At 40.5% G+C, this 22,441-nt stretch overlaps 1 protein-coding gene across 1 annotated transcript in view; it reads left to right on the forward strand.

Annotated features, from left to right (window-relative positions):
* The window catches only part of LOC124616178, a 151,068-nt gene that overhangs the window by 44,029 nt on the left and 84,598 nt on the right, over positions 1-22,441 (forward strand). Inside the window, exon 6 of the mRNA XM_047144464.1 lies at positions 19,951-20,079. Within this exon, the coding sequence (XP_047000420.1) occupies positions 19,951-20,079 (129 nt within the window). The remainder of the gene's footprint in view (positions 1-19,950; positions 20,080-22,441) is intronic.

Genomic DNA, 22,441 nt, shown 5'->3' on the forward strand with positions numbered 1-22,441 from the left:
TGTGTAGTTTCAGTACCTATTATTGTGATGATATACAAAGGCCCAATTTGTGGTCTTGAGTCAGTCAGTCAATCAGTTTCATTAGAGGAACACGTATTGGTTAGATCGACAACAATGTATCAACTTAACTGTGAAATAAGTGTAACACAAATAGGCCATGTGTTAAAACAACGAGTGTCTGCTCAGTACATACGGTATTATTCTGCAAGAACTGTGAACTGTGTGGTTAGGTTTTTACTGCTTGTAGATGTTCAGCAGCAAACTCTTGTAGCAGTACGCTGATGTTGCCTGCAACCTATTAATGAGGCTTATCAAAATTTGCCAATAGTTAGCTGGCCATATAACTGTGTAGTATGGGGGGGGGGGGGGAGGGGGGGTGGTTGTGAACATTGAAAGTAAAGAACTGTGAAATGCAACTGTGCAACTGTTGGCTACATCATTTAAAGTAGTCAGTGTTGAACTTCAACCCCCCTATTTTTCAGCCAGTATAGCAACGCAGTATGTCAACACCAAGGACAATCAACAAAGAAATGTAGCAGGTGAATGTCACAACCTGTCATGCCTGAAATCCAAGGGCAGGTGGACTCTTTCATGGTAATGTGAGCCTGAAAACTGGTAGCACAACCAAGCCCAGGGGGAAACAAGTTGCTGATATGGAACTTCATCTGGCACTAAATTTACCTCATTGACAATGGAGAAACCGAAAGTGTTAAACACATATAACCTGAACAGCTCTCCAATATGGGAATGATCCACAACAAGGGGGAGGTGAGAGGGCAAATGAGAGACAGGAGTAGCGAACTGATCTAGGATCAGAATCTGCTGGTTATTGCAACTAAACAAGTTCTGTGAAACCAATGTGATGGGAGGGGCCCCAAGCCCACGTATGTTTGTGCATTTGTTAAAGTCACAGCAGCTCCTGTGTTCACTTGCATTTTTAATACATCTTTTTGGTGAAACAGTCATTGTAAAGATACAGTTTATGTCCATCACTACTACTGTATCTGCCACGTTAGAAGAGGAGTTACACACTGATCCAATGTTGCCTTTTTTTTGACATTTTTTGCAAACCAACCAATGCTTAGGGCACACTGTATGCTCGTGTTGGACAAAACAGTACAGGCAGCCTCTGTTGTGATGCAGCCTGTTGCTGCTGTGGCCAGAACTGACACTCCCCCTTGCAATGCTGACTCAAAGGTTGTACTGCTGCAATGGCTTCCCCGCCATCCTGAACACTTGTGGTGTGCCTAACAGGGGTTGACTGATCAACTTCTGAACGTCTGTAGCCTGTGACACTTGAAAGGATTGTGCTATATTGAGCACATCTGTAAGTATTGGATTCTCACATTGAAGAGCTCTTTCATGGAGTTCCCTATATGAGGCTAGACAAATAATAACATCACTCACAATTTGATGAGTGTAGGATTCATGGCAAATTTACGACAATGGCTCAACCCATGTAATTCCGCATCTTAGGTTTGTAAGATTGATTTGAGCATTTCTGACAATGTAAAATTCTACACACAATTTAATTACATGCCTTCTGTCACTGTAATATGTTGAGAGAAACTTGCATATTTCATCAAATGATAAGCTGGCTGGTTCTTGCAAAGGTGTAAATTGGCATAACACCTGATGGATTCGCTGTGAAAGCCAGGAAAGAAAGAAAGCCCAACACAGGTCTGCATTGTGCATGCAAAAATCCTGGAAATGTTGATGAAAACTGTGCCTTGTAGGAGTTCCAATCTTCAGCCAACTACAGCTTGCTGTGGGGCAATGAGACATTGGAATATTTCTTCCATTAGATGTTTGTCAGGTGACTTAGCACTGACACTAGCAGTGACAAGAAAATCTAATCCCCATTCATCACCAAATCTGATATAGCAGGAACAAACATGATTTATGGAATGTAGTACTTTATAGAGAAACACTTAAGGTACAATGAAGTACAGGTTGTTCATAGCACTGAACACATTGTCTGGACAACAGTAAGACAGGTTACAGAATGAGCTGAGCTCTCGTTTGTGTTGGCTTAAATAATAATGTTTCTTTGGCAGCTCACCTGAGTGTGCAGGGTGCCGACCCAAATGGCCTCTATAAGCAGGCCTGTCAACTGTATGGATGTGTGATCTCTGAAACTGGGCATGTCATGAGTGAAAGTACATCACTCATAAACTGTGGATCTTTAATGGACAAGACACTGAGTACACAAAAATTACACCTTGAACAAAAATGAAGAGAGGCAGACACCATTAATAACTGATATGCTGTGCATTAACACTCTGAATGTCCAGGTAACAATCTATTGTTACCCCTACTGTTGCCAGTACTGTCAGAGTGCCAATTTGTTGGTAATCTGTTTAACTTATAAGTACATTGATATTTATCAACTTTTGATTGTTGTTACAGTGAAATATTGTTGACTCATAACTATGCTGCTGGATTGTTCATTAGTCGACATTGTGCTTTGCGATAGTCATTTTCATTTAGTTATTTCATAGGGCGTCTTTTTTTGCACTGTTATTATTTAATATTGTTTCTGTCATGTTTTTCTGTTACTTAATGTTTTCAGTTCATGTGTTCATTTGCTTTTGTGACTTATTTTTTAAAAATGTGTCCAACAATGAAATTTGTGAGTTATTGGAAAATAAAAGTGATACAGAGTATGTTAGTGAAAGCAGCAGTGGTTCAGAAAATGACACTGAAGGTCATGCTCATACATTGATTGAAAGTGAAAACAGAATGGAGAATACACAGTACACTGAAATGTTTGCACCTGAAACACTACTGCTGCTACCACATCTACTCCATGAAGTGCTCGGAACAAAGCCTATGCCATCGGCGGGACCTTCTGAAATTGAACATTGAAATTTATTTTTCACTGCAACATTACATCAACTAATTGTTACCAAAACAAAGAGCTCAGGTAAGCAATTTATATCTAAACTTGCTGCTACTTTTCCTAACCCATATAAAAGAAACTGAATATCACAGTAGCTCAGTAAGAGGTTTTATACTATGCTTACTTAATATGGGACTCAACAAAGACCAACAGTGTATTTCCTTGGTTTGGCACAATATATTCTGCTTAAAAACACAAATGTTAAGTGATACAGGACTGCATACACAAGACAGACTGTAATGCACTGCTCAGTTACTATAATTTTATCTCTGTGAATAATATTAAAAGTTTTATTTTTCTTATGTCATTTTATCCAGAAATTTTTGTAGATTTTATTGACATTAGTGAGCTTTCTTTCAGTCAAGTGTAATTTTAATTATGTAGAAACAAAACCAAATTTATATTTTTATTTAAAAATTCTTTTTATTTCATCATTTATAAATAATTTAAATGATGAAATTATTTCATCATTTGTAAATAATTTAACCCCCCCGGTGAACCATGGACCTTGCCGTTAATGAGGAGGCTTGTGTGCCTCAGCGATACAGATAGCTGTACTGTAGGTGCAACCACAACGGAGGGGTATCTGTTGAGAGGCCAAACAAACGCGTGGTTCCTGAAGAGGGGCAGCAGCCTTTTCAGTAGTTGCAGGGGCAACAGTCTGGATGATTGACTGATCTGGCCTGGCGACACTAACCAAAACGACCTTGCTGTGCTGGTATTGCGAATGGGTGAAAGCAAGGGGAAACTACAGCTGTAATTTTTCCCGAGGGCATGCAGCTTTACTGTATGGTTAAATGATGATGGCATCCTCTTGGCTAAAATATTCAGATCTCTGGGCGGGGACTACTCAGGAGGACATCGTTATCAGGAGAATGAAAACTGGCATTCTACGGATCGGAGCGTGGAATGTCAGATCCCTTAATCGGTCAGGTAGGTTAGAAAATTTAAAAAGGGAAATGGATAGGGTAAAGTTAGATGTAATGGGAATTAGTGGAGTTTGATGTCAGGAGGAACAAGAATTGTGGTCAGGTGAATACAGGATTATAAATACAAAATCAAAAGGAGTAATGCAGGAGTAGGTTTAATAATGAATAAAAAAAATAGGAGTGCGGGTAAGCTTCTACAAACAGCATAGTGAACGCATTATTGTGGCCAAGATAGACACGAAGCCCACGCCTACTACAGTAGTACAAGTTTATATGCCAACTAGCTCTGCAGATGACGAAGAAATTGAAGAAATGTATGATGAAATCAACGAAATTATTCAGATAGTGAAGGGAGACGAAAATTTAATAGTGATGGGTGACTGGAATTCAGTAGTAGGAAAAGGGAGAGAAGGAAACATAGTAGGCGAATATTGATTGTGGCTAAGAAATGAAAAAGGAAGCCGCCTGGTAGAATTTTGCACAGAGCACAACTTAATCATAGCTAACACTTGGTTCCAGAATCATAAAAGAAAGCTGTATACATGGAAGAAGCCCTGTGATACTGACAGGTTTCAGATAGATTATATGATGGTAAGACAGAGATTTAGGAACCAGGTTTTAAATTTTGAGACATTTCCAGGGGCAGATGTGCACTCTGACCACAATTTATTGGTTATGAACTGTAGATTAAAACTGAAGAAACTGCATAAAGGTGGGAATTTAAAGAGATGGGACCTGGATAAACTGACTAACCAGAGGTTATGGAGAGTTTCAGGGAGAGCATAAGATAACAATTGACATGAATGGGGGAAAGAAATACAGTAGAAGAAGAATGGGTAGCTTTGAGGGATGAAGTAGTGAAGGCAGCAGAGGATCATGTGGGTATAAAGACGAGGGCTAGTAGCAATCCTTGGGTAACAGAAGAAATATTGAATTTAGTTGATGAAAGGAGAAAATATAAAAATGCAGTGAATGAAGCAGGCAAAAAGAAATACAAATGTCTCAAAAATGAGATCGACAGGAAGTGCAAAATGGCTAAGCAGGGATGGCTAGAGGACAAATGTGTGGATATAGAGGCTTATCTCACTAGGGGTAAGATAGATACTGCCTACAGGAAAATTATGCAGACCTTTGGAGAAAAGAGAGCCACTTGTATGAATATCAAGAGGTCAGATGGAAACCTAGTTCTAAGCAAAGAAGGGAAAGCAGAAAGGTGGAAGGAGTGTATAGAGGGTCTATACAGGGGCAATGTACTTGAGGACAATATTATGGAAATGGTAGAGGATGTAGATGAAGATGAAATGGGAGATCCGATACTGCATGAAGAGTCTGACAGAGCACTGAAAGACCTGAGTCGAAACAAGGCCCCCGGAGTAGACAACATTCCATCAGAGCTACTGGTAGCCTTGGGAGAGCCAGTCCTGTCAAAACTCTACCATCTGGTGAGCAAAATGTATGAGACAGGCGAAATACTCTCAGACTTCAAGAAGAATATAATAATTCCAATCCCAAAGAAAGCAGTTGTTGACAGGTGCGGGAATTACTGAACAATCAGTTTAATAAGCCACAGCTGCAAAATACTAATGCGAATTCTTTACAGACGAATGGAAAAACTGGTAGAGGCCAACCTCGGGGAAGATCAGTTTGGATTCCGTAGAAATATTGGAACACATGAGGCAATACTGACCCTACGACTTATCTTAGAAGCTAGATTAAGGAAAGGCAAACCTACGTTTCTAGCATTTGTAGACTTGGAGAAAGCGTTTGACAATGTTGACTGGAATACTCTCTTTCAAATTCTAAAGGTGGCAGGGGTAAAATACAGGGAGCGAAAGGCTATTTACAATTTGTACAGAAACCAGATGGCAGTTATAAGAGTTGAGGGACATGAAAGGGAAGCAGTGGTTGGGAAGGGAGTGAGACAGAGTTGTAGCCTTTCCCCAATGTTATTCAATCTTTATATTGAGCAAGCAGTGAAGGGAACAAAAGAAAAATTCAGAGTAGATATTAAAATCCATGGAGAAGTAATAAAAACTTTGAGGTTTGTCGATGACATTGTAATTATGTCAGAGACAGCAAAGGACTTGGAAGAGCAGTTGAACGGAATGGATAGTGTCTCGAAAGGAGGATATAAGATAAACATCAACAAAAGCAAAACAAGGATGAAGGAATGTAGTCAAATTAAGTCAGGTGATGCTGAGGGAATTAGATTAGGAAATGAGACACTTAAAGTAGTAAAGGAGTTTTGCTATTTGCGGAGCAAAATAACAGATGATGGTCAAAGTAGGGAGGATGTAAAATGTAGACTGTCAATGGCAAGGAAAGTGTTTCTGATGAAGAGAAGTTTGTTAACATCGAATATAGATATAAGTGTGAGGAAGTCGTTTCTGAAAGTATTTGTATGGAGTGTAGCTATGTATGCAAGTGAAAGATGGATGATAAATAGTTTGGACACGAAGAGAATAGAAGCTTTCAAAATGTGGTGCTACAGAAGAATGCTGAAGATTAGATGGGTAGATCACATAACTAATGAGGAGGTATTGAACAGAATTGGGGAGAAGAGAAGTTTGTGGCACAACTTGACTAGAAGAAGGGATCGTTTGGTAGGACATGTTCTGAGGCATCAAGGGATCACCAGTTTAGTATTGGAGGGCAGTGTGAAGGGTAAAAATTGTAGAGGGAGACCAAGAGATGAATACACTAAGCAGATTCAGAAGGATGTAGGTTGCAGTAGGTACTGGGAGATGAAAAAGCTTGCACAGGATAGAGTAGCATGGAGAGCTGCATCAAACCAGTCTCAGGACTGAAGACAACAACAACAACAACAAATTTAAAGTGAAGATGTATGACAATGTGGGCATATCATAATAAACTACATGCATTTGTAGACAAGTGACATTTTTTTCATATTTTTAAATTGAATGCAGCATGATGTATGGCAGCTTTCATAGAAAACTGTATGACAGTTTAAAAATATATACTTCTTAACGTTCACCACTCAAAATGGCTGACTGCAAAGGTGTCAACATGTAACAGCACTGGGACATAACTAGCTTTTGAGCTACTTCTCTTTTATTTATGTAGTCACATATACAACCTAATATGGCTACCTGTGGCCATGGTGATACCCTTTATGTCTTATAATGTGGAATGGGGTAGCAGGTGGGCAAGGAATAACAGGGAGACTAGTCATGGTTAGTGGCAGTAGCAAAAAGGGGGCTAAAGGTGACATTCACAAAACTGAGAAAGGGATTGGAGTTGACATGAAGGGTCAGTAAAGTATAAGGTTTGACAGGGGAGTATTTGTTAGGAAAAAGGCGGCAGAGAAAATGTGAATGTTAGATTAGGTTGTCCATATTGCATACTGGGAAGAGGGATTGTGGAGTTTTAAGCTAGGAAGATTTCAAGAGTGGAGTATACGCTGAGGGACAGTTTCCACCCACCCACATTGTTCACAGGAGCTGGTTCTGGGTAGTAGGGTCCAAGTGGCATGGGCATTGAAGCAGCAGTTAAAGTTATTTATTTATTTGATCTGATCCGATTAGAAGCATCAGGCCCTCTCTTACACTGGATCAGGGTGCTGTTATGTGCAACATGTTAAGCAACAGCTGGAATCAAACAATGGAAAATCCAGGGTGGAATGTAACAATATTATGAGAAGTAAAGTTGCTATTCACCATATGGCGAATATGCTGAGTCACAGGCACAACAAAAGACTCTCACAGTTGCCTGAGACTGCAGGCATGTGTGTAACTTGCATTTGTGTGTGTGTGTGTGTGTGTGTGTGTGTGTGTGTGTGTGTTGATGAAGGCTTATGTCCAAAAGGTTTAATTGAGATTCTTTTTGTTGTGCCTACCTGTGACTCAGCATCTCCGTTATATGGTGATAAGCAACAGCTTGGTCAGGTGACCTTAGCTTCCTTCTTTGTGGCTTAGACTGTTTTCTAGGACTCCCTGAGATGTTGGACATCATAACCAAACTGAGGATACCCAACTGATGAACATGCAGCACACACTACTACCAATGATTTCTATAGTTCAGCTAGCGTAGAACAAGGAATTAGTGGTCATAAGGCCTGTACACCATCATTCAATATGGTTGTAAATAGGAATGTAAAAAAGGTAGGAAAATATTTCTGCTCAGCAAGAGTGACAAAATATGGATTTCATGTTACCTGAGTGTAAAATTCAGTAAATGTAACATTCAGCAATCAGCAACCAAAATACATCTCTGGAACTGAAAATGTTGATCATGAAGGGCAAGTTGTGAGATATGGGAAAGACCTGCCATTGTTTTGCAGAGCTATGTTTGAAAGCTGCTACAATAGTTAAAAGAGGTTCACTGCATATTTAAATACAGCCAAAGCCTCACAGGCAAATAAAAATGGAACAAAACCAAAGTTAGGCTAAGGAGAGCCGTGTGTAAAGTACTCAACATACACTCCTGGAAATGGAAAAAAGAACACATTGACACCGGTGTGTCAGACCCACCATACTTGCTCCGGACACTGCGAGAGGGCTGTACAAGCAATGATCACACGCACGGCACAGCGGACACACCAGGAACCGCGGTGTTGGCCGTCGAATGGCGCTAGCTGCGCAGCATTTGTGCACCGCCGCCGTCAGTGTCAGCCAGTTTGTCGTGGCATACGGAGCTCCATCGCAGTCTTTAACACTGGTAGCATGCCGCGACAGCGTGGACGTGAACCGTATGTGCAGTTGACGGACTTTGAGCGAGGGCGTATAGTGGGCATGTGGGAGGCCGGGTGGACGTACCGCCGAATTGCTCAACACGTGGGGCGTGAGGTCTCCACAGTACATCGATGTTGTCGCCAGTGGTCAGCGGAAGGTGCACATGCCCGTCGACCTGGGACCGGACCGCAGCGACGCACGGATGCACGCCAAGACCGTAGGATCCTACGCAGTGCCGTAGGGGACCGCACCGCCACTTCCCAGCAAATTAGGGACACTGTTGCTCCTGGGGTATCGGCGAGGACCATTCGCAACCGTCTCCATGAAGCTGGGCTACGGTCCCGCACACCGTTAGGCCGTCTTCCGCTCACGCCCCAACATCGTGCAGCCCGCCTCCAGTGGTGTCGCGACAGGCGTGAATGGAGGGACGAATGGAGACGTGTTGTCTTCAGCGATGAGAGTCGCTTCTGCCTTGGTGCCAATGATGGTCGTATGCATGTTTGGCGCCGTGCAGGTGAGTGCCACAATCAGGACTGCATACGACCGAGGCACACAGGGCCAACACCCGGCATCATGGTGTGAGGAGCAATCTCCTACACTGGCCGTACACCACTGGTGATCGTCGAGGGGACACTGAATAGTGCACGGTACATCCAAACCGTCATCGAACCCATCGTTCTACCATTCCTAGACCGGCAAGGGAACTTCCTGTTCCAACAGGACAATGCACGTCCGCATGTATCCCGTGCCACCCAACGTGCTCTAGAAGGTGTAAGTCAACTACCCTGGCCAGCAAGATCTCCGGATCTGTCCCCCATTGAGCATGTTTGGGACTGGATGAAGCGTCGTCTCACGCGGTCTGCACGTCCAGCACGAACGCTGGTCCAACTGAGGCGCCAGGTGGAAATGGCATGGCAAGCCGTTCCACAGGACTACATCCAGCATCTCTACGATCGTCTCCATGGGAGAATAGCAGCCTGCATTGCTGCGAAAGGTGGATACACACTGTACTAGTGCCGACATTGTGCATGCTCTGTTGCCTGCGTCTATGTGCCTGTGGTTCTGTCAGTGTTATCATGTGATGTATCTGACCCCAGGAATGTGTCAATAAAGTTTCCCCTTCCTGGGACAATGAATTCACGGTGTTCTTATTTCAATTTCCAGGAGTGTATTTTAAAGTAAAATTTTTTCTACCAATCTGACAGAAAATTCTAAGAAATTTTGCTCTTATATTAAATCAGTTAACAGGTCAAAGCAATCTGTCTGCACTCTTTTTATCCATAATGGCATCAAAATGGAGAGTGACAGAGAAAAGGCTGAAATACTAAATGCTTTTTTCCGAAACTGTTTCACTTAGCATGGTCATACTGTAGTTTCTCCTTTAAATCATTGTGCGAATGTCATGTGTATTGAAATATGTGACCCAGGGAATATTACTCTATAGAGATTATGGTATGTGAAAGAACATGCTCCTCATCTAGCAGCAATGTACCGTATGTCACTGTAGGAATGAAACATTCATAGAGACTGGGAACAGCACAGGTCATTGTCAGACAGCAGTCTACTATAGAACTTTGGAACATGTTTTACGAACTTGTATTATGTCATTTCTGAAGAAGGAATGCTTCTCTGTAGAAGTCAACATGGGTTCTGAAAAGAATGATTGTGTAAAACCCAGTTCACTGTTATTGTCTATGAGACCCAGATAGCACTAGAGGCCAATTTCCAGATTGATTAGATTAGATTAGATTAGATTAATACTAGTTCCATGGATCATGAATACGATATTTCATAATGATGTGGAACGAGTCGAATTTTCCAATACATGACATAATTAGGTTAATTTAACAACATACTTAAGTTAATATAACAACTTTATTTTTTTGTGTTTTTTGTTTTTCTTTATTTTTTATTTTTATTTTTTTATTTTTTTAAATATTTTTGTTTTTTTTTCTTTTTTTTCTTAATTTATATCTAAAAATTCCTCTATGGAGTAGAAGGAGTTGTCATTCAGAAATTCTTTTAATTTTTTCTTAAATACTTGTTGGTTATCTGTCAGACTTTTGATACTATTTGGTAAGTGACCAAAGACTTTAGTGCCAGTATAATTCACCCCTTTCTGTGCCAAAGTTAGATTTAAACTTGAATAGTGAAGATCGTCCTTTCTCCTAGTATTGTAGTTATGCACACTGCTATTACTTTTGAATTGGGTTTGGTTGTTAATAACAAGTTTCATAAGAGAGTATATATACTGAGAAGCTACTGTGAATATCCCTAGATCCTTAAATAAATGTCTGCAGGATGATCTTGGGTGGACTCCAGCTATTATTCTGATTACACGCTTTTGTGCAATAAATACTTTATTCCTCAGTGATGAATTACCCCAAAATATGATGCCATATGAAAGCAATGAGTGAAAATAGGCGTAGTAAGCTAATTTACTAAGATGTTTATCACCAAAATTTGCAATGACCCTTATTGCATAAGTAGCTGAACTCAAACGTTTCAGCAGATCATCAATGTGTTTCTTCCAATTTAATCTCTCATCAATGGACATACCTAAAAATTTGGAATATTCTACCTTAGCTATATGCTTCTGATTAAGGTCTATATTTATTAATGGCATCATACCATTCACTATACGGAACTGTATGTACTGTGTCTTATCAAAATTCAGTGAGAGTCCGTTTACAAGGAACCACTTAGTAATTTTCTGAAAGACAGTATTGACAATTTCATCAGTTAATTCTTGTTTCTCAGGTGTGATTACTATACTTGTATCATCAGCGAAGAGAACTAACTTTGCCTCTTCATGAATATAGAATGGCAAGTCATTAATATATAATAAGAACAACAAAGGACCCAAGACTGACCCTTGTGGAACCCCATTCTTGATAGTTCCCCAGTTTGAGGAATGTGCTGATCTTTGCATGTTACGAGAACTACTTATTTCAACTTTCTGCACTCTTCCAGTTAGGTACGAATTAAACCATTTGTGCACTGTCCCACTCATGCCACAATACTTGAGCTTGTCTAGCAGAATTTCATGATTTACACAATAAAAAGCCTTTGAGAGATCACAAAAAATCCCAATGGGTGGTGTTTGGTTATTCAGATCATTCAAAATTTGACTGGTGAAAGCATATATGGCATTTTCTGTTGAAAAACCTTTCTGGAAACCAAACTGACATTTTGTTAGTACTTCATTTTTACAGATATGTGAAGCTACTCTTGAATACATTACTTTCTCAAAAATTTTGGATAAAGCTGTTAGAAGGGAGATTGGACGGTAATTGTTGACATCAGATCTATCCCCCTTTTTATGCAAAGGTATAACAATAGCATATTTCAGTCTATCAGGGAAAATGCCCTGTTCCAGAGAGCTATTACACAGGTGGCTGAGAATCTTACTTATCTGTTGAGAACAAGCTTTTAGTATTTTGCTGGAAATGCCATCAATTCCATGTGAGTTTTTGCTTTTAAGCAAGTTTATTATTTTCCTAATTTCAGAGGGAGAAGTGGGTGAGATTTCAGTTGTATCAAATTGCATAGGTATGGCCTCTTCCATTAACAGCCTTGCATCTTCTAATGAACACCTGGATCCTACTATATCCACAACATTTAGAAAATGATTATTAAAAATATTTTCAACTTCTGACTTTTTGTTCATAAAGTTTTCATTCAATTTGATGGTAATACTGTCTTCCTCTGCTCTTGGTTGACCTGTTTCTCTTTTAATAATATTCCAAATTGTTTTAATTTTATTATCAGAGTTGCTGATTTCAGACATGATACACATACTCCTGGATTTTTTAATAACTTTTCTTCATATAACACAGTAGTTTTTATAATTTTTGATAGTTTCTGGGTCACTACTCTTTCTTGCTGTCAGATACATTTCCCTTTTCCGGTTACAAGATATTTTTATACCCTTAGTAAGCCATGGTTTGTTACAAGGTTTCTTACGAGTATATTTAACTATTTTCTTGGGGAAGCAGTTTTCAAATGCATTTACAAAAATGTCATGAAATAAATTATATTTTAAATTGGCATCAGGTTCACGGTACACCTCATCCCAGTCTAACTGCTGTAGGCTTTCCCTGAAATTTGCAATTGTTAAATTGTTGACTGAACGTACTACTTTGGAGGACTGTTTAGTATTGCTGAGTGGAGCTATGTCATATATTGTAACTAGCTGTGCTCCATGATCAGAAAGACCATTCTCAACAGGCTGAGCATTTATCTGGTTAAACTTATCTTGGTCTATCACCTATCAGTGAGCTGCTATCCTTTACCACCCGAGTAGGAAAATCAATAACGGGTGTCAAATTGAAAGAACCGAGTAATACTTCAAGGTCATTTTTTCTATTACCCTCTTTCAGAGAATCTACATTGAAGTTCCCACAAATAATAATTTGCTTCCCCCTGTCTGACAGATAGCACAACAAGGAGTCCAAATTTTTCAGAAATAGATGAAAATTTCCTGATGGGGACCTATATACAGTTACAATTATAAATGTGCCTTTATTTAATTTAAGCTCACAGGCACATGCTTCTATATGTTTCTCTACACAAAACTTTTTTGTTTCTATACTTTTTGCACAATGATAACTTTTGACATATATGGCAACTCCTCCTTTCTCCATATTTTCTCTCATTACATGTGCAGAGAGCTTATAACCACTTACATTTACCTTATCCATATCAGTAACAATGTGATGCTCAGACAGGCATAGTATATCTATTTCATTCTCAGCTTCTAAATCTTCCAAACAAACCAGAAGCTCACCTACTTTATTCTTTAAACTCCCAATATTTTGATGAAATATACTTACATTATTTTTAATTATACTTTTATGAGAACCTTTCCTTATTCTAACATTTGCAGTACTCTCCTGTCTGAGTTTCTCATTGTGCTTAGGCCTAGTTCCTATACCAGTGGTCACATGGTGTTCAGAGAGGCAGATTATGTCAATTGTGTTGGGTGACTTTAGTTCATCAATGCAATTACCTAGGACTGAGATACAATTTGGTGGAGATAAAATTTCTGGTGATTGGTGAAAATTTATAATTGATAGCTGTGATTGGTGATCCAATGTTCCTTGGCCTCTGGAAGACATTTGATATAATTCCGCAGTGCTGCCTAATGAACAAAATACAAGCATACAGACTGTCAGACCAGCTATGTGGTTGGAGTGAGGAGTTTCTAGCATGCTGTGTTTTGTACCAGCATGTTACTCTCAACCAAGAGAGATGCATGCAGAGGAGTCACAACACTGTAAAATTGTAGTGAAATGCAGGAATACGTGCAGAGAATTGACACTTGGTGGAAGGATTGGAAGCTGACCCTCAACATAAACAAATGTAATGTATTGCACATAGATAGACGCAAAGACCCATTATTGTACAATTATGAGTTTGCAGAACTATAACCGGGAGCAGTCACACCCGCAAAATACCCAGGAGTATGCATATGGAATGATTTAATGTGGAACAACCATGTAAAACTATTTGTGGTAAGGCAGATGCTAGACTGAGATTCATTGAAAGAATTCTCAGGAAGTGTTGTCCACAATAGGACTGTTGATAAAATATCAATATATCGATGTATCAATATTTTTTTCAAAAAATATTGACATATATCAACAATATTTTCTTCCCTTATATACCGATATATTGATATGAAAATGGCAATATCGAATGCTGATATTTTTATTTTATGCTTTATTTTCTCATAATTTACAGTGAATATTTCGAATTGTTCTTTTAAAATTGTAGTAGAAAATAATTTTACTTTCACAGTGTGCAGTCCAGGAATCTTACTAGTTTTTGATCTTTCAATCACATCCAGTCTTTCCCTTTGACTGTGTCAAAGAAGTATAGTGGGCAAAAAGAAGTCTGACGATCGTACAAAAGGGGGGATGGGGAGGGGGAATAACAAGATTTACAGTGTGAAGAGATAGCACACTACTTGTATTAAAAACAATTTTTAACACAAATGGTGTGCTATTTCTTCACATCAGACTTCTTCAAGAATTGTTGCTGAAAATGATGAACAAATATCTAAGCGACAAAATTGGTCCTTGCGGCGGGCAGAGATGTATGAGCGGGAAATGCTGACATAATTGGACCCTTGGAACTACCAATGGAAACTAACACTAAAACTTCAAGGTCGCTGGTGTCTTTAGAAATGAATATCAGAGAAGAAAATGTGACGTGTTCCAGGTAAATCAGATATGTGACAAAACCGAACAACAGACCCATTGGACACCTTTTACTGTGCCACTTACAGGCAGTTTTCATCGTTAGCAAAGTGGTTATTACTGAGTATGAATGTGCATCATTTTCCTTTCAGTCCTTGTTCTGAGTGGAATAAGAAGGCTGGTAGTGTGTTGATGTACAGAGTAACTAATAATAAATGAATACTTAAATATACAACTACGAAACTGGAAGTATATTTACAATGAATACTTTTTTTCGATATATCGAGGGCTGATAGTGATACATTTTATGTATCGATATATTGGATTTCTAGATGGAATGAAACGATATAATGAAAAGGATAGTTGCTACTCACAACATACACATACGCACACACTCACGCAAACGCAACTCACACACACTTGACCACAATCTCCAGCAGCTGGAGCCAGACTGCGAGAAGCAGGGCATTACAAGAGTGGCAGCTGGGGAGGGGGGGGGGGAGGGGGGGAGGGGGGGAGAAGGAGGCTAGGGTGGTGAGGGGGAGGGGTAGCAGGGTAGGGGTGGGAGACAGTAAAGTGCTACTGGGAAATGCAGGGACAAGATGGAGAGTGGGGCAGCTAGGTGCAGTCGGGCAGTTAGATGGTGGGTGGGGGAGAGAGGGGGGGGTTAGCATAAAAGGAAAGAAGTATAAAGACTGGGTATATTGGTAGAATAGAGGGCTGTGTAGTGCTGGAATGGGAACAGGGAAGGGCTAGATGGGGAAGAACAATGACTAACAAAGGTTAAGATCAGGAGGGTTACAAGAACATATGATATAATGCAGCGAGAGTTCCCACCTGCACAATTCAGAAAACCTGTTGTTGGTGGGAAGGATACAGGTGGTACAGGCTGTGAAGCAGTCATTGAAATGAAGGATGTTGTGTTGGGCCGTGTTATCAGCAACATGGTGGTCCAGTTGTTTCTTGGTCACAGTTTGTTGGTAGCCATTCATGTGGACAGACAGCTTATTGGTTCTCATGCTCACATATATATATATGCAGCACAGTGGTTGCAGCTTAGCTTGTAGATCACATGACTGGTTTAACAGGTAGTCCTGCCTTTGATGGGATAGGTGATGTTTGTAACAGGGCTGGAGTAGTTGGTGGTGGGAAGATGTATGGGGCAGGTCTTGCATCTAGATCTACTACTAGAATATGAGCACTGAGGCAACGGGTTGGGAGCAGGGGTTATGTAGGGATGGATGAGTATATTGTTTAGGTTCGGTAGGCAACAGAATACCACTGTGGGAGGAGTGGGAAGGATAGTGGGTAGGACATTTCTCATTTCAGGTCCAATGAGAGGTAGTCGAAACCCGGGAAGTTTATGCAATTCAGTTGCTCCAGTACTGAGTCATGAGGGGAGTGCTCCTCTGTGGATGGATGGTAGGCTTTAGGAGGTGTTGAATGACTGGAAAGATAAGGCATGGGAGAACTGTTTTTGTGCAAGGTTTCGAGAGTAATTATGATCTGTAAAGGTCTCAGTTATACCCTCAGTATTTTTTGAGAGGGTCTGCTCATCTCAGGTGGCTAGGCTGTGTGGAAAGGACTTCTTGGTATGGAATGGGTTGTAGCTGTGAAAGTGGAGGTATCGGTGGTGGTTGGTAGGTTTGAGATGGGCAGAGGTACTGATATAGCCATCTTTGAGGTGAATGTCAACAGTCGGCATCGAGGAAGGTGGCTTGATGGGTTGAGTAGGACCAGGTGAAACAGATGTGGGAGAACGTGTTGAGGTTGTGGAGGGATGTGGATAGTGTGTCCTCACCCTTGATTCAGATTACAAAGATGGCATCAATGACTCTCAGCCAGGTGAGGAGTTTGGGATTCTGGTGTTTAGGAAGGATTCCTCTAGATGGTCCATGAATAGGTTGGCACAGGTGCTGACATGTGGGTGCCCATAACTGTACGATGTCTTCAAAGGAGAAGTAATTGTGGGTGGGGATATAGTTGGTCGTGGCGACTAGGAAGGGGGTGGTTGGTTTGGAATCCGTCGGGTGTTGGGAAGGTAGTATTCAATAGCAGTAAGACCATGGGCATTAGAGATGTTAGTGTTAAGGGGGGTGGCATCATTAGTGATGAGCAGGGAACCATCTGGTAAAGGAACAGGAACTGTGGAGAGTCGGTGGAGGAAATGGTTGGTATCTTTTATATAGGAGAGTAGGTTGCAGATAATAGGCTGAAGGTGTTGGTCTAAGAGAGTAGAGATTCTCTCATCGAGGGCACAGTTACCAAGCACAATAGGGCATCCTGGGTGGTTGGGGTTAAGGACTTAGGAAGCATGTAGAAGGTAGGAGCATGGGGAATGGCAGGGTTTAGGAGAGAGATGGACTCCAGGGAGAGGTTCTGGGATGGGGTGGAGTTTGAGGAGAGACTGGAGATTCTGCTGGATTTCTGCAATGGGGTCACTGTGGCATGGTTTGTAGGTGGATGAATGTGACAGCTGGTGGAGTTCTTATGCCAGGTAATCCTTGCAGTTCAAAACAACAGTGGTGGAGCCTTTGTCAGCAGGTAGGATTATAAGGTCAGGATCAGTTTTTAGGTGGTGGATTGTGGATCTTTTTTCGGATGTGAGATTGGTTTGCATGTTGAGGGATTTGGGAAGTTATGGTGAGGCAAGATTTGAGGTTAAGAAACTCTAGAAAGTTAACAGAAGGTGATCTAGGGGCAGTGGGGGTGGATCACGATTGGATGGAGGAGTGAACTGAGTCAGGCAGGGTTCAACATTGGTCTTAGGTTTTGTCTGATTGGTAGGGTTGGTGGTGAGAAAGTGTTTCCACTGTAGGGACCAGGAGAAGGAGAGAAAGTCTTTAATAAGTCCTGCATGATTGAATTTGTGGGTGGGGCAAAAGGTGAGGCCTTTGTAAATTGTTATATGGATTCCTGGTATTTTTAAAAATATCAAACAGTCCTCCAAACACACAAAAGAGGTAGCTTACCTAACCCTCATTTGACCAATACTTGGGTATTGGACTCAGCTTGGGTATCAGAATTGGCTAGGACTAATAGAGGAAATAGAGAAGATACAAGGAAGAGTAGTGTGTTTAATTACAGATTCATTTAGTAATAGAGGAAGCATCAAGGAGATGCTCAGCCAGTACCAGTGGCAGACTGCAAGACACACATTCTGCATCATGACATGGTTTACTGTTAAAATTTTAAGAGAGTACATTCCTAGAACAGTCAACCAATACACTGCTTCCTTTTATGTATATTAGTCAGAAAGACCATCAAGGTAAAATTAAAGACATTCAAGCTCACATGGAGGCTTACTGAAATTGTCCTTCCTGAGAACTGTTCACAGCGGGAACAGCGAAAGCAGGAAGTGACAGTAGTACACTAAGTTTCCTCCACCAAAACCAGTAATGTGGTTTGCAGAGTATAGATGTAGTTGGCTATAAATGAATTAGGTGCTGCATTACTGAAACAATATCAAACATTTCACTACCACTCTCCCACTAACAACTCCTTCGTATTATGTCAGTGAGAAGTGCTGGTCAGCATATCTTCTTTCTCGCAGTTCCTGTTCCCTAATCTTCTGCTAGTACCCTACCTAGTCCTGTAACCTCACCCTCACATTTACAATCCTGTGGTTTGCTATGCAGTAACTTCCCACATTACTTCTGTCTCAAAGAGAATATTGGATTGAGTGCATATTTATTCCATAAGAAACAAATTTATATGCACTAAATGAAAGTTCAGTTGTGAAAGAAGTAAAGTTGCCTTTTATCTATGTGAACTATTGTCTCAGGTGAAACATTGTAGTTTTAAAACATATTTTGCTGATTTTTCTTTTCCTTGGATTCAGCTCTGTAACAAATACTTGATTTGACTGGCTTGTTATATCAATTAGAAAACAACATTTATTGATTTAATTACTTTCAAAACGTTTCATTCACAAGCAAAAGTCTAATTCATACTTGCGTGGTTGAGTGATACTAACTGACCAACTCTTACATCTGGCAAACTGTTCCACTTAAGCAACATTAATCGGGTGATTTTTGAAATGTTACCTGTTCTTATTGTAATTCTATTTTTAGATGGCAAGAAACATATATGTGTTTTCCTGAATTCACACATCACTTTTGTGTTTAATTAATGTTCTATCATTTGTCTATATGTTTATGAATTCCTATTTTTCCAAACATGAATTGATTAAATGTGTTTTTATTGTGGTTCTTTCTACTATAGGAAGTGAAATTCAGCACAACATTTAGAAAATGTGAAATATGGTGATTTGATGTTGCAAAATAGATTTAAGTGTTCCCACTTAACCAAAAATGAGGATATAACCAGTATTTTCCTTTAAATTCCTAATTCAAAGTATTGGATGGAAATCTAATTTCTTAACAAAGCTATCTACTCCTTAATAGTATTTCACTTTTGTTGTACTGATAATTTGACAGCACAATAATCCACGACAAAACCTGCTACTACACTTCAACATTCTTTTTCTAGATTCACAACACTCTTTAGTGAAGCTGACAGAGTTATATGTTCCTAGATGTGTTATTTGTGAACTGAATGCTAGGAAGATATATTAGTAGTGGAATACTCAAGCTGCCTGAGCATTTATTTACTCCAGTCTTCTAATGGAGAGGGGAAAGAAATGAACTTCGTTTGTATTGTAGTATTGAATGCATTTTGGTTACATGTATTCAGGAATTATAAATCATTCAACAAAGACATACATATACATAATTCCAAATTAATAAGTGCAGTATTCAAATTAAGAAACACATTATGCAAATTACCTGATCAACCTTGTCCTTTGTATATCTTTCTCTCCTCTCCCACCTACTCCATCACAACTTGTCTCTCTTCCACCTGTGTCCCTACAGCCTCTACCACTTTCACCTGTCTCCTCACACCCTCTACCTCTTCTATCCCACACCTTCTTCCTCTTCCGCTTGCCACCTGGGTCCATCTTCCTTTTCCACCTGCCGAGTATCCCTCTCCACCTTCCACATGCCTCATACATCCTCCTCCTTCCATCTTCACCCTTTCCATCTCTTCCTCCTCCCTCTGTGTCCATCTCTTCCTCCCCCCTCTCTATACCCATCTCCTCCTACTCCTCTGTTTCACACAAGAGAAATTAGCAGAAAGGACAACGGCACCTCAATGTTGTTTACAGCTGCTTCATTCACTATTTCATTATCTTTAATGTATTGTTTTGAATTACTTGGTTACAGCTGATATGCAACTAATGAGTCAGCAGCCCAGTCAGCTGAATGTCCATGGTCTGTGGCAGTCTGAGTCAACGCTAACGCCAGTTCCAGTTGTTATCTGTCCAGAAAGACCTACAGCACCTCACTGTTCAGGTGATTCAAGAGATAGATTCCTAATAATTTGAACAATAGAAAATCCAGGGTGGAATGTAACAATATCACAAAAGGAAAATTGCTACTCACCATATAGCAGAGGTCAGATTCACAGATAGGCAGAACAAAGAGAGTGTCACAAATAAGCTTTTGGCCAATAACATCTTTGTTGAAAATAGACAAGAGACATGCAAACACACATTCACTCAAATGAAACTCACTCACACATGACTGCAGTCTCTCGCAGTTGAAGCCACAGTGGCTTTGGCTGCCACAGACTGCAGCTATGCGTGAGTGAGTTGCATTTGTGTGAATGTGTGTGTGTGTGTCACCTTTTTTCGACAAAGGCCTTGTTGTCTGAAAACTTATTTGTTACAGTCTTTTCATTGTGCCTATCTGCAACTTAACATCTCTGCTATATGGTGAGTAGCATCTTTCCTTTTCATAATTATTTAATTTGATAATTAATTATATGCGTTTGATGTTCAGGAAACTGAAGTGCAAAAGTTAAAAGTTACACTTTAAACAAAATGAGAAAAGGCAACTACTTGTGTAGAACTAAATGGTGAGTTTTGCATACCCTCATAACAGCACAATAACTTAACCAACCAACCAACACACACAATGGCACACAAACACGCATCTGTGTTCATTCGTGCGGATGCATGCGCGTGCGCGTGCACACACACACACACACACACATGTGATTGTACTTGTCCTTAGTGACACTGAGTTTTGTGTATTGTTAATGGCTCATGAAGACAGGAGGGGGGCTCTGTTCAAAAGCTCAATACTTTTGCAGGCATTTTCACTGTACCTGTCTGTGACTCAATGCTTCCTCTATGAAATGGTTGGCAATCTTGAGTTGTTGCTATCCATGTTGGACATACTATTTTTCAATTAAGTTGACATACCTGAAATTTTTATAAATGATCTGTAGATGAATGAATGACTAACTAATTAACTAACTTTAAAAAGTGATAAACAAACTGTAATTTGTTTTGATGACATAAGTATACTAATGAGTGTTTTGAACTCAACCACAGTAGACACATCTCAGATGGTAGCTTAACAGACCTAGAATTGGTTCACAGCTAACTGTTTAAGTCTTAATACCCCATAAGTTTATAATTTGTGATTTCATACAAGCAGTAATGACCTGTTAGCACATTAATTCATTTGTTTCCATGTCTGGTCGGCATTACTAGAACTTAGCAACTCTGGTGAGTTTTTTATTTGCCATGACCAAGTTCTGCATAGTGCAAGATTGTTTCAGTAGAGGACACATGGGCAAGTTGTCTGATCTTGTGAGATCCACACTCACAGGACATGTCGCCATCAGCTGGAAGGATGACCCATTTTTTCATGTTGTTAAGCGGTACTTAAGATAGGTAAATAAATTAGTAAAATCAATGTGAAGTGAAGTAGAAATTAGAAAATAAATGAAAAACTTAGTTTACTTTACAAGATTGAAACACTGGCAAACAGCGGGCAGTGCAGCAGTACAACAGCCGGCGCTTGCAAGTCAGCATGTTCAGGATAACCCATCACCCTCCCCACATAAGCGGAAGCTGTCGATTCAGCCATCAGGGCATCGGCCGACCGGCTCACGTGTTTCTCAATTGTCACATGTGATCAAAAGCCCTCTCCTACATTCCAAGAGCCAATGACCAACGTTAATAAGATTCTTCCAGAAGCTTTTCAATGTGACAGAAGAGGCAATGACCATGAAGTCATTCACCTCCAGTGAACTGAAGTAAATAAATGTGCGAGACGCAGTGGGCCTGACAGTAGTTCAGTTTCAGTTTGAGTTCAGTTCCAGTACAGTTCAGTCAGTACTGAAGACCATCATGTGGGAAGAGACTACATCGTACACAGAAGCACCGAGTCTGCCGCTGTAATGGAATAGCAAGCAGCAGCCTCGCCGCCAGATGACTGAAGTTAGAAGGTATTTGAAGGCTGATTTTTATGTACCTGGGTGACTCGTGAGGATGGGAAGGAGACGGCCTCACATCAGCAGTCACCTGCGAGCTGGTGATGAAGATCTGACAGCTGAAGACTGGCAAGCTGGAGTCCGTTGTTTGAGTCTGGGACACTGGCCTTCCCCCACCACACCACTCCGCTGGCCGACGCACAACACTGACACACGTGGCCGCATAGAGATGAGAAACACTGGGATGCCACATCCAAGGTATCACAATCCGATTCACAACTTCGTTCTCAATAATTAAACGGGCCACCTCACGATGCACGTCTCCAGTTAACTGGGTGAAACAGCGACACGAGATACACACCGCCAGGCGTAATCAAATGCCGCCGCTCACGCAGCAGAAGGCTTCACAAATGACACAGCTGCCGCTCT

Source organism: Schistocerca americana, chromosome 5, assembly GCF_021461395.2.
Source record: "Schistocerca americana isolate TAMUIC-IGC-003095 chromosome 5, iqSchAmer2.1, whole genome shotgun sequence".
Classification (NCBI taxonomy): Eukaryota; Metazoa; Arthropoda; class Insecta; order Orthoptera; family Acrididae; genus Schistocerca; species Schistocerca americana.